The 13,256-nt window shown below is 43.3% G+C and overlaps 2 protein-coding genes across 2 annotated transcripts in view; one reads left to right on the forward strand and one right to left on the reverse strand.

Moving 5' to 3' along the window:
- Positions 1–3,757, reverse strand: part of EMSY (EMSY, BRCA2 interacting transcriptional repressor) — a 38,754-nt gene extending 34,997 nt beyond the window's left edge. Inside the window, 2 exon segments of the mRNA XM_026034517.1 lie at positions 2,737–2,845; positions 3,726–3,757. Of these exon segments, the coding sequence (XP_025890302.1) occupies positions 2,737–2,806 (70 nt within the window). The 5' untranslated portion in view covers positions 2,807–2,845; positions 3,726–3,757.
- Positions 3,758–11,202: 7,445 nt separating this feature from the next.
- The window catches only part of THAP12 (THAP domain containing 12), a 10,336-nt gene continuing 8,282 nt past the window's right edge, over positions 11,203–13,256 (forward strand). Inside the window, exon 1 of the mRNA XM_026034535.1 lies at positions 11,203–11,410. Coding sequence (XP_025890320.1) covers positions 11,322–11,410 — 89 coding nt within the window. The 5' untranslated portion in view covers positions 11,203–11,321. The remainder of the gene's footprint in view (positions 11,411–13,256) is intronic.

A 13,256-nucleotide genomic window follows, 5' to 3' on the forward strand; every position in this document is an offset into this window, starting at 1 on the left:
TACAATAAATATACAACTTCATGGGATCTACATAAATGCTATTTTTTTAAGAAATAGTTAAAAGCTATTGAATTTTCCAAATTCTGTCCTACTAAGCAGAGTGACAACTACACCTAACACAAAAAAAATTCAAGAGTGACAGTTTGAGAAAGAATGACTTGCTGTTCTATGCTTAGCAATGTATAAAAGTGTTAATAAAAGTCATTCTAGTGATATAGTTTTTTTWAAATATGTATGTAGGTGTCTTTCATTCAGCAGCCCATTTCTGCAACCAAMCAAACAAAACCCACAACAGATCTTAATTACCAAAAATAAGAAAGAAAAGGCAGCCAGCCCAAACCTAGCAAAAGTCTAAAGAATCTGTCTGAAATTAGCTGTGATGGAGACGACTGATGCTACTTGGAAGGCATTCAGAGTAAGATTCCAAAGAGCTAATTTACAAATCAAGGAATCATGCTGAAAAGACATCCTGCTCTCCTGTCCTGATTAAGCAGACAAAACATAAAGCAGAGTCACTTTGCTTAACTATAGTCTGCAGAGGGATGAGGAGTGACCTACAGAAGCATCTGCAGCTTTGGTTATAAAACACTTGCTAATTAATGCAATGGTTATTACTAATATTGGCATTTATTTAGACAAMCATGCTACAGTATTTAGGACACTAATTATTTTTTTCCTGTCTTAACAACACAGAATACTTCCAGATACAATCATATGATTTAGCAAGGATAGATTTTTGGCTGTTTCGAATAGAGTTCCTTTGGGCTAAGGCTATAAAATGCTAGCTTTTTAGAGGTTTGTAAAAATTACAAATGAGGTAGCAACTAGCTCTGCCAGCTTTATATTGGTAGGAAACACTACCTGCATTACCTGGTGCGTTCTGTTCAACAGAAAACAGCTGAAAAAAGCTTTAAAAAAGTGTTTGACAAATACAGACCATTATTTCAAAGGTAAGACTGCTACTGCCACCCCCTTAATCAGCTATAAACCCCAAAGAGTGAAGAAAATAACACCAGCTATTACCCATCTTGGGTCCATTTCAGCCTCACTCACACCCTGCTTTTGTTTTTGCAGGGTACCCTGGTGCTGCAGAAGTGCCAACCAAGTGAGACACTGGATTGGGAGCTGGGAAAGCAGAATCCTATAACCAGCTCTACCAATAGGTTTTATGACTCTCCCCTCCAGTCTTCTGGAGGGATTTTCTATTTAAACCAAAGACTTCTCTACCCTAGAGGATGAGTCTGCTACAGCTCAGATTCTGCTCCACTGGCAGGGCCCTCTTGTGGGGACACGGCTCATGCCAGCATAAAGGAACTTTTTTCCTGTCAGCCTAGGTTATGTCATTGAAGGAGGTGTAGCTGCAGTTCTGTTTGGCTCAGCTGCACCAGCAGGGTGGTCAGCTAGGATGGAAGGTTTTTTTTTTTTTTCAATTTTCTTTCCAATGCTTTTAGCCAGAGCTACRTTAACAAAAATTAATAGCACGGATATGATCCAAATTTTTTGCATTGTGCTCAGCCCTCCTCTTAGTTTTCATACTTCTCAAGTCTCCCTCAGGACCTAGGGCTGTCGCTTTAGTGGACGTACAGCTTAGTTCTAATACAACACACAAATCAGACTACCTGGTTTAAGATATGGCAAATTCCAGGTTCCCAAGGGATGAAATAAAAAGGGAAAGTGAAGAAAAAGTTCTCATCTCTCAAAGCAAAGCAGATGGCTTTACAAACTGCAACAACGTTGGCAGTGTCGAGGAGCACAGTCCGCAATCCTAACATTCAAACAAAATCAGATTTTCAGCTTGGGGGAAAGCTAAGTGACTTCATCGTCACAGAAGTCAGAAATAGTCTCAATTATTTTTTGACATCATCTGCTAGACTACTTCTCTGCAGAATTTCGGCTAGGAAATCCAKTTTTTCATTCTAATTCTAAGCATCATTCTATTGGCAAAACTCTACCTAGACGGCTTGATTTTTTTTTCTTATTTAAGAACGTGAAAACCACTACATTAGAGCAGATCAATGGACTGTCAAGACAAGTATTCTGTCTCCAGCAGTGGCCAGAAGTGGGTGTGTATGAACAGAGTAAATAATATTATTAGTTTCTGAAAGAAGTGTGTCTTTTTGGACACACTATTTAGAAAGAGTACCGAAAAACCTTCCCATAGAGAAACAGTTTCTTTTTTGGCTCAGATATTGAACTGCATTTGAAACAATGCTCCTGTTATCATGACAGTTAAGTGAGATCATTGTTTTCACATTTAACTGATAGTCTGTGTAACTGAAGACTGCAGGCAAAGTGTCATATTTTTTTTCCTTAGGATTTTCTACTTGAAGTCCATCTCATTGAGTTGATTAAATGTAGGCCACATGATTTGGTACAGGAAACGCCTCTAACACAGAACTAACAAATAAATGATGGATCCCCTCTCAAATAGGTGGTTTGCTGTTGCRTGTAGACACAAAAAGAGCATTGCAACCCAGTAACATAAAGGTAGAGATGGACAAGGGCACCACGAGCAGTTCTATCGCACCAAAAAAAGCCTCTTCTATTTATTCTGCTCAGGCAGAGCATCTGCCAAACATCATTTTAAGTCAAGGCTGTCAAGCCAATGACACATGCAAAACGCAGGAAATGACTTGTACGTTGCCTGTGGACATATTAAAGTATTTCTTGGAAGCAGCCGGCAGCCACATCCAAAAAGGGCAAACATACAGACCCACAAATTGCATCTTACTGTACCCAGTTTGCGAAGGATCCTCTTGCACTCATCCCTGCTGAGATCCAGAAGCGTCGGCCACACGACTGGCATCTTCCCCTGGCGTTGCTGCTCCCACAGAGCTCACCCTCGCTGAAAAGGAACATAAACACAGTAAGCGCCCAGTCCAGCATTTATTGATTTCCCAAAACAATTAAATGTGCCCGGTCTGCTCCCAGGTCCATCAAAACATCCCCACTCCCAATGCTTCTCCATGCAGGAATGTGGCTGCTTCCCGAGGCCGCGCACTCCCTCTTCCCCGGATTCATCAGCCTTTTGCTGCTGAGTTTCCCCCTCTCTCCTCGAGCCTTTTCTCATGCTGAAGCGCTGCTCGCTGGAGTCCCCTCCCTCCCTTTATGCACTGAGCACCTATTGCAACAACTCCTGCAGCTCCCCACACACTGCCCCCCTTTTCCCCTCCCCAGGGAAGGTGGTTAGCACTGGCTCCATTATACCACAGAATAGCAAAAGAAAAAAAAAAGGAAAAAAAGGGGGTAAATGAAATTAATTAATAAATGGCTTTCTAATCTACCCACCCTCCCTGCCAAAACAAACAGAACAGGCCCCCCCCGCCCCCGGTGATGGGGAAGATTTCGGGGCAGGAAGGGCAGCGACGGAGCCAGAGCCGGGGATGGAGCCCCCGGGCAGGGAGCGGCCCGGCCGAGGGATGATGGAGGCAGCGGCGGGAACAAAAGCGCCGTCCCCGTCGCCCCTTCGCGGGGCCCGGACCCGCCATCAGGCCGCCCCCCCGGCCCCCAACGCCGCCGCCGGCCCCTCTGCAGCCCTCGGCGCGAGGGCGCGGAGGGAAGCGGGGCTGAGGTATCCGATGGCGGGTCCCTCCCGGGTAAGGGAAGCGGCGGGAGCCGCGGGCCGTGAGAGGGGCGCGGGTCTCGCCTGAGGGGAGCTGCCCCGCTCCCCCTCGGCCAAGAGGGGTGGGAAAGCCCGCGGCGGCGCTGCCGAGCGCGGCACTCACCTGCGCAGCCGTGCCCGGCACATCGAGGGGCTCGGCAGCAACGCGACCCCCGCTCCCTCCCTCCRCCGGTGCCGCTCGCGGGTTTGTTTAGTGGCGGCGGCGGCAGCGTTTCCCCGAGCCAAGATGGCGGCGGGCGGCAGCGCGCAAGCGCGCGCGCCGCGGGGCACGACGGGAGCTGTAGTCAATACCCACCCAACACACAACCCCCGCGCCTTCCATGGCGGCGAGATGGACGAAGCCGTTCCAAGATGGCGCCGCGCGCATGCGCCGCCGGCGCGGGGCGCTCCTGGGAGTTGTAGTCCTACAGAAGCCTCTGGACGCGCTGGCAAGCGGAGCCGGCAGTGCCGCCACGGCAGGTACGGACAGCGGGAGGGGACAKAAAGCATGCGCGCGTTCGCCGCCGCGGCTCACAGACTTCAGCAGCACGGCGCGCAACGTGGGATCGGGCGGGAATGAGCGGGAAAAGCGGCGTTTGGCACTCGCGCAGGCGTTCAGCGCGGTGCGTTTTCCGAGGAGACCCTCCGTTTCCTTCCTCCGCCTCTAATAATAAGCAGGCGTCGCAGCCGAGGGGAAATAAAAATAATTAAAATAGCTAAACATGAAAGATGATAACAAAATAAAAAAGCAAAAGTAATACAAAGTAGAAATAATAATACATAATAAAAACGCGTTTGCTTTAAAATAAAAAGAATTTGCCTTGAAGAATGAGGGGCCAATTTCGGCATCTGCAGCTTTAATCCCGCTTCCTAAAACCCGAACCGGCTCTTGGCGCCCCTTGGGAATTCCGCCCCATTCCCAAAGCCACAAGTCCCGGGTCCTGCCATTATTTTCTGCAAAACAGTGTTTATAACTYCTGGCGCAGTTTGCAGAGGAAAGCAGCATGTAATGTTATGTCTTTTAAAATGCCCTTATATCTGATGGGAAAACAGGAAAACGGGTAAAATAAATCTCTGGGAGGAAGCTGTAGACCYAAGAACAAAACAAAGCATGTTTGTTGCGGTTTGCAGGAGGAAAGCATACCTTTAAAGATAYGCATGAAGCAATATACATTTATTTTTATACTTTATGTATGTATGTATGTGCAGCTTCATGCAAAGCAGTTTTTCAGCGGTTGGGAAGGATCTTGTGGCACTGGCTTTTCCCTTTTCAGGGCTTTGTTTTGGCTCCATATACTGGTTTCCTACACTTAATTTTACGTATTTTCCTGCAGTTTTGCTAAGTGATTTGTCAGATGTGGACGGATGGCTGGAAGAGGAGGAAGCTGCCTGCGCCACTCTGTTTTTAGGTGTAGAACTGGTGGTTTTGAGGTTCCTTTGCAGAAATCAGGTTTCACCAGCAGCAGATTTTTCACTGGAAAATGCCCCATTCCACCCCCCAAAAAAGGGCCTTTCTTTCCTCCCATGTAATTTGAAGGTGTCAATCTGCAGAAGCATTTGCAGCATGGGGAGAAACTCCGTTTTCCTTCCTAGTGCTGGCTGCCAATGGCCAGAAGACAAAATGCTGCTTATGGTCTCCTGTAGGTCTCAGGGAGAAAAATAAATAAAGTAAACCTCATTAAATATGTAGAATCCGCAAGCTGAGCTGTAATGCAGCTCATGTGCTTGTGCCTTTCAGTGAGGAAATCACAAAATCTTATTTGACATTTAAGGATCCGTGCAAGTTTTTGGAGAAGTGGAAGGTGTGCTTTTAATTTTAACACCTATTTCCAGGTCTTCTAGTGCTGTTATTTCCACTGAAATAGGGGAGGGGAAAAAATCTTCCCTGCAGATGTGATAAATGAAGAACATTTCCTCATTTGCCCTTTTCTATCCTCTATAGCAGTACAACCCTCAAGTGCTTGAGAACAATTATACCAGGGAGCACAACTGAGCTAGTGCAATTTTATTTTTTTTTTTTTCCTTTTCTAAAATATTTTCCTAAACAAGAACCAGCTGAACAGAAATCCCTGACAAAAGCGAAGGGCCCAAGTGTTGCACAAAAATGAGGAAGATGCAGCAATGCAAAGGTGTAGGTTACAGCCCAGCATTTTGAGCATTTTCTTGAAATTTGTGTAGTTAAAACCCTGCACGCAGCTCTCACACATGGCCCTCCTGAGAGGCCACTAGCATGTGGGCTTGGCAATTATATCCATTAAATGCATTTAATGAGATCCGTTTGGCTTTTATTATATATAGTTTTATTAATTTATATATTTAAGTCTTTATTCCTCTTTTGCATGTGGATGAAAACWGCCCCATAGTTATTATGGGTGAGACAGACACTGACACTCACATGTATACATATGTTTGTCCTCAGAAAAAAAAAAAGAAATAAGCTTCATTTCCTCAGGCACTGAGAATAAAAGAGATTTATTTTAAAATGAGCTGGTTATGTACAAACTATGCAAAGCTGCAATGGCTTCGCTTTGTAAGACCATATCCAAGATTTCTTCTTTTCATTATGAACCAAGACCTGGATTTGGAGGAGGGATCCAATGAAGCCTCCAAGCTAAAACCTGGTTGCAATTACGGCAGCGCTGTTGTTATTGACTTTGGGTTGATTTATCTCACTGCAATCAATTCTCTGTTTTCTGCAGGAACAAGGGGAGTTGGCGTGGCTTGGACCAAGAAATACCATCATAACAAGTCCTAAGGAGCATCTGTAGCCACCCCAATTAGTCCAAATCTGGCAAGGTCAGGGCCTAGCAGTGGCTAATACAAAATCCACTTTATCCGCTTCTAGCCCCAAATTTGCTCTAGGAGCAGCAYGGGTATTTTTATCAGAGCTCCATGGAGAAGGTTATCCAGACCYCAAGTGACTGCACAGGGCTAACTTGGATCTTCTACCCTAATCCAGTTGAATCCACTGAAATAAGGCTGAGACTTGAGAGCGTTTCTTTCTGTCAAGTGAACAAAAAATACTGGGAACATGCCAATATATGAAAAAAATGAATAAAAATATGAAAAATATGAATAAAAAATATGGTTTAGACTTGCTTCATTAATACGGAAATGTAGCCCAGTGATTGCACTCACATTTTCTAGGTGGATTTGAAGAAACTTAACTGATTCATTGTGGCTAAAGGAAGAAAACACAGAATGCACAACRACAGCATTCTGTTTTTTTTTCCTGTTCTCGCTTTCTAGATATTAACTGCTTTTTTGGTTCTCATCATCTACATCCTCCATCTCAGAGGAGTCTTCAGTTRAAGAGGACCAAGATTGGTCAATGATGACTTTTAAGAAAGTAAAAGAAATGAGAAACTTGTCACTAGCAGCCACAGGCTGAATTTTCTGAATTGCTTAACCAACAGAATTTCCACTTCTCGAGATTTTACTCGATGGCTTGATACCTTTTCATGCTATTAAGAATCTTTATCTTCATTTCATTCCATTACTCTTACACACCCCTAAGCACTCTCTTCCTTTTAAAACTCTTTAACATCTTTTTTTTTTTTTTTTTTCCTCTCTCAGCTGGGATAAGGACACAAACTGCAGCAACACTTGGGGATTGGCAGTTTGCCTTTTATAAGCAGCATATATTGCATTCAAAATACCTATTTATTTTATAAATCCTAAGTCTAAGAGCTTCGGTGCTGAATGCAACTATATTCAGCAATACTTACATGTATCAAAATGCATCAAGACTGGCATATTTAAATGTTGTGCAACAGGAGGCAAAAACTTGATTATAATAACCTCAGATAATATAAAAAATACATGGTGCTTTCTGCTGAGTTAAAGCCCTGCCCTTTGTATTTTGGAAGCCTGCAGCATTACAATAGTGGATGTAAAAAAATAAACTTGCTGCGAAGAAAGCATGTTGGGCACTTGAAACCAGGAGACGGGAGTAAGGCAAATGATTCAAGTTACAGCTACCCTCATCATGATCCCTAAATGCCAATGAAATCAGGAATTTCCTTACCTGGACAAACATTGTTCTTATTTTTCTTAATACAATCATTAATGAAGGCTTAATAAATAAGAACGACTTATATATTTTTTATAAACAACTTAAACCATCTATTTTGGGGATATCAGCAGGGGCAAGGATAAAGGCATGCAAGCTGTAAAGAATAAATGGTATCTTTTCAGTTCTTAGAGAGAGGCCATCCCCAAAAAACGTGGCTGCGTGACTCAAAGAGGTAACGTAACAGTGGTTGTGAGTCACTAAAGTGGTTTAGACTTCAAATACTGCCTTGCAAATAAACTTTAAACTTTTAATAACAAGAAACTTGCATAAATATACCATTATACATAAACAGTAAGTCCAGAAAAAAATAAAGACATACTAAATTTTACCCTGTGAAATACAACCAGTTCATTTCCAAAGGTATATTAAAGGGGATTGAGATACGATTGACCTTAAAAACAGTGAAGAAAAAAAGCAATTAAAAAAAAAATGAAGACACATGATTCATTTAAAAATAATTTATTTGGTGGAGATAGATCCCCCATACAACACTTAATACACACAAACCCCACGAAATATGAAAGGAGTATGGATAGATACACTTGGAGATGTATTGTGAATAACACTTTAATAATTAACCAGGAATATTATTAAAAAGCTAAATTACCAGTATACAGATTATATATGCACATTTCAAAGGCTACTCAGCAGAAAAAAACCAAAAAGTTAGAGAAATTTCTGTATATTTTATAAGTTTCAAAAGCTATTTTTTTGCAAGTGCTTACCAAGTAGTAATACTTATTGATTTTCTTTAAAAAATACATTTTAATAATATTRCTGGATTTTGAAAATAATTAAGTGAAATCTCCAGCATGCAAGTATCATTTTGAAATTCATCCCTCCCTCAAGAAAAGCGCTGTTGAGCAAGCCTGAATGAGTTAATTTCATGCATTAATTATTATATTGCTTTAGTAGGCAAACTCAGATGCATCCACACACATTTAGGAAATAACTGACTTAAGATGTATGTACAGGGATTTGAATAATTGTCTACCAAAGGGAGCTTTGGACAGAATTTAGGAAATGTGCCATGGCTAATTTCTTCTTAATCATTATATTCTTCTTCTTTTGCATGCTCAATATCCTAAGGACTACCTGCATGTGTTTCCCTTTTTGTGAATCAATTTGGAGGGAAAGCGAGGAATTTAATCTTAGGCAAAATAATTTTCTCATTGGGCAAAATAATTTTACCATTATACGAAGGTGAAAAAGGGTATTTTCATGATAAAACAGCTTTTAAAAGTGCTTTCTTAATTTTATCTACCACCTCAAAACTCAGCAGCTTCATATTAACGCTGTCTTGCCATGCTCATAACTCATTACTCTAATCAAAAGAGAACCTGCTCTTTCCTCTCTGCATTGTCTTGGGTCAGCATGAAAGTTATACAATCTGCAGAGCAACCTGGAGGACAGAATTATCTGAATTAAAACTGATTTACCAAAAACAAATGACTATATTAAAAAAAAAAAAAAAAAAAAAGGTTAGTTCTGATCTGATCGGCTCCCTTACACAATTCATTACGTATCTATATGAACACTGGTTATTGCCTAGGGAAGTGGGAGCAGTTAGCAGCTGCAGCTAAACCAGTTTTTAGCATTGCCCTAGGCAATGTTAAATTGCCTAAGTCAATCTACAGTGTAAGATTCGGATCACTTCTGAATTATGTCTATTTTTCCTCAGTAGATGAGAAGATATAATAGAAAAAATTATCTTAGGTGTTATACCTACAATACTAAGGCTCTCACACTGCTTGAATTTCTTTGATAGGAGGAATTATTCAGCAGGATGTTCAGGAGGAACCATCCAACAGACAGTAAAGGGACTGTGTAATATCTGATAACTGTTCTATGCACAGAGAACCTAGAAATCTCTCCATTTTTGACTGCTATGTGCCACCACAATGGAAAAATGCAAATGCAGCATGGTGATGAATATAAATTTAGCCCTTAAAATACATTAAGTATTAATGTATCACGTATCACTTAACTAATCACTTRATACGTTAAGTATTTTAAGCGATCAGAGCAATTAAATATTCAGCTCATATGGGAAATGTACTGTCCACTGCATCACAAAAATTAAGAATCAGCACCAAATGATTAAATTACTTCAGTGAAATGTAACTGAAATTACTTCAGTGAGACATGCTTTTGTGAAATTAGCCAAAACAAATCAGGTGAGTTTTTTTTTACATTATGCACTTTTTGAAAAAAACTTATAGTTTGCCCATATCATATATTTGGATTATGCTTCCAAATGCCCTGCAAATCTCCTTGTTACCTTTTTCTTTCTTAATGTGACATTARTTATTTCAAAGCTGAATTATTAAATTATAAAATCACAACACTATAGTACCTGGAACAATCCTTGTCTGCCATCAGATTTTATATATTTCAGTTTCTGCTCCTGTTACCTGTCGGTATTTTTCTTATTATAACTATTTTTTTTTTATGAGTTACTTTGTTTTTAGCTTATGTGAGAACTGGTGAACTCTTCACATGAGTTATACTTCCTGTTTTTGTTACCTTATCACTCAAAGCACGCATAGCCAGTTCTTAATTTGTCTCATTATCTGGCTTGTGGATTAACAACATGTTCTAAAATGCAAAACAAAAGATATAGAAGGTTATGACYTCATTCCACAACTTAAGTTCATAGACTGTAGTTAAGTTCAAAGACTGTACATAGTCAATATAACACAGTTGCAGAACATTTGTCRTACAGTCTGTAGTATTTATATTTCTGGTTAGCAGCTCGTTTACCTATTATGATGCATGAATGTTCTGTTTGATTTTTAATTACGGGACTTGTTAAGGTTTCAGGGGTAGCTGGATGCAAACACCCACCTAGGCTGACACAGGCTGTTCAGTTCAACCCAAGGACTAGAAACAACCGCAGCAGGAACCACCAGGACRACTGTCCCTTGCCGAYTSACACCCACACCTCAATATAGAACCATAGCTATAATCACTCAGAAAACCCACTTTAGCATTGCTTTGGGCAAGCTGAACCGCAGGATGCAGCACTTAAATTCCCTAGTCCGTATTATTGGCATGGAATGAAATTATTTGTAACTCTAGTGTTTTATTTTTTCCCATTCTTCCCCAGGGAGACCAGAGCTGGCTCTTTTCTTAGAGCACAGCAAACTCACAATGGAAGATGAGGAGCATTAATTACGACGTTTTTAAAAATTTTTGTGCCCTCGGGGGGACTATCGGGCCACCCTGGGTAGATAGGGCCACCTGTTGCCCCAGCCCCCCTCCGCGCATGCGCAGACCGCGGTACTGCCTTCCCTTCCCCACGCGCAGGCGCAAAGGCGAGGGGGCGGGGGAGGAGTACGCGCAGGCCGCATGCGCGCTGCGCATCCGGGCTCCGCCGGCGGGAAGCGGTGCATTGTGGGAAGGAGGCGGCCCTCGCCGCGGCGGACGGCGGCGGTGAATCCTCCCGGCCGCTCACAGCAGTGTGGAGCCGCTGCCCCCCCCACCGCCCGCCTCCCCCCTTCCTCCTCCACCACTCTCCTCTTCCTCCTCCACCCCACATACCACCCCCCCCTCCTCCCCCCAATACCCCCACCGGATTTAAAGGGGCAGAGCGGCGGCAACGCCTAAGGGGGGCTGCGGTGGCGGGGGGAGGGGGTACCCGCCATGCCGAACTTCTGCGCGGCCCCCAACTGCACCCGCAAGAGCACCCAGTCCGACCTGGCCTTCTTCCGCTTCCCGCGGGACCCGGTCAGGTGAGCGCCGCGCGGGCGGGGGGGCGCGCACGGCGGCCGAGGGGGTCGGTCGGGGCCTGGTCGCTCCGCTCGGGACCCGCGGCGGCGCCTCCCGGTTTCTCCGTCACGGAGCCGCCGCGGGGGCCGCGCTGCGGGACACTGCGGGCCGCGGCAGGAGGCGGGCGGGCCCTGCGCATGCGCAGCCAGGACAGCGCCCCCCCCCCCCCGGGGGGGGGATTGACAGGGAGGGAGTAATTGGGTGGGGGGAGGCCAAAGAGATTTGAGGGGTCATACTAGGGGGGAGGCTGGTCCTGGAAGGTGTGTGATGGTGATGGAGTGGAGGGGGGTCCTGAAAGGTGTGCAGTGATGATAGGGGCTGTATGAGAGCTGGGGAGGGTCTGTGGGGGGCGCATGGCCCAGGGAGGTGTGAGGTGATGATGGGGGGGGGCATTAACATGTGGGGTGTCAGCCAGGGGTGCAAGAGGGGTGAGGGGAAGAGGGCCACGTGTGACAGGGGGACACATAGGGTATATTGTGCCTGTGATATCAGGCACAAAAACCTCATAATGGTGCAAACCTCGCCTTCAAATTGCTCTTTTCTGAATATATTTTCACACGCTCCTGAGTGAATATAATGATTTTCCTAAAAAACGTGTTTAACAGTGCACGTACACTGCAAAGTTGTCTAGTTTAACCCCTGTTAGATATAGTTGTGCATTTAACAAAAGCAGTCATCAAAATTGTTGCTTGCCTGCTCTCTTAATTTAGGAWTAACCCAAAGAATTCCTCTCTCAATCCTCTGTCGTTTTCAAGCTGCAGGTTCTTGCACGGCCAAAGAAAGGGCTGCAGATTGTGCAGGATCAAAGAATTTTGGTGCTATCCAGATTTCATACTTAATTTCTTGGGATTTCTTGTTGTAAAGCTTGACTCATGTGAAGCTGAGCAAATGTGATTATAGTTTATTGTTTGAAGAAAATAGCCCCTTCAATTTATTTATTTTTTTTCTCCTATTGAAAGACATTTTGAATTAAAGTTTTTCATGTTAGCATTACAGAAATACACCTAAAAATATGCAGGTATCCAAACAATTGCCAGTGATTTAAAGATTTGTATTATTTTATTGTATTTCCGAGTCATAATGATACCATTCTTTATGGAAGTCCTTTATTTTTAGTATCTTATAAAGGCATTAAAAACCTAATAAAAAAAACAATTCATGTAAGTCCCTATCAGTTTAATAATATAAACTGAAAAACAAACATCCATAAAAGTCACTGGACTGAAGGAATATTTGTGAGTTTATATTTCTGCAGCAACACTGGCTTGGGTAGGCTTGCTTTCTGTATCCATGTTTTGCATATTCTCCATGAAATAATTCAGATTAATACTACTGTGAGAGAATCAGATAAAATAACAATAACATCTTGAAGGACCACTTGTTCATTTACACAGTACAAAAGGAAAGATGACTTACACTTAAGCTATTAGTTTCAATGACAAAGACCTCTCAGCAGCCCCTTTACTCTTGCAGTGTTCTTATTCTTGTTTTTTCTCTCCTTAGAATCATAGAATGCCGAAGGTTGGAAGGGACCTCAGAGGTCATCTAGTCCAAACCCCCTGCTCACGCAGGGTGACCTAGAGCATGTGGCACAGGGCTGCTTCCAAGCAGGTTTTAAAGACCTCCAAAGAAGGAGACTCCACAACCTCTCTGGGCAGCCTGTTCCAGGGTTCTGTCACCCTCACAGTGAAGAAATGCTTCCTTAAGTTCCTGTGGAACTTCCGATGCTTCAGTTTGAAGCCATTTCCTCTAGTCCTATCGCTGTCCACCACTGAAAAGAGGCCGCCCCCCTCCTCCTCACTGCCTCCC

The sequence above is a fragment of the Nothoprocta perdicaria genome, unplaced genomic scaffold (genome assembly GCF_003342845.1).
Source record: "Nothoprocta perdicaria isolate Ctin4 unplaced genomic scaffold, notPer1 scaffold_146, whole genome shotgun sequence".
Lineage (NCBI taxonomy): Eukaryota > Metazoa > Chordata > Aves > Tinamiformes > Tinamidae > Nothoprocta > Nothoprocta perdicaria.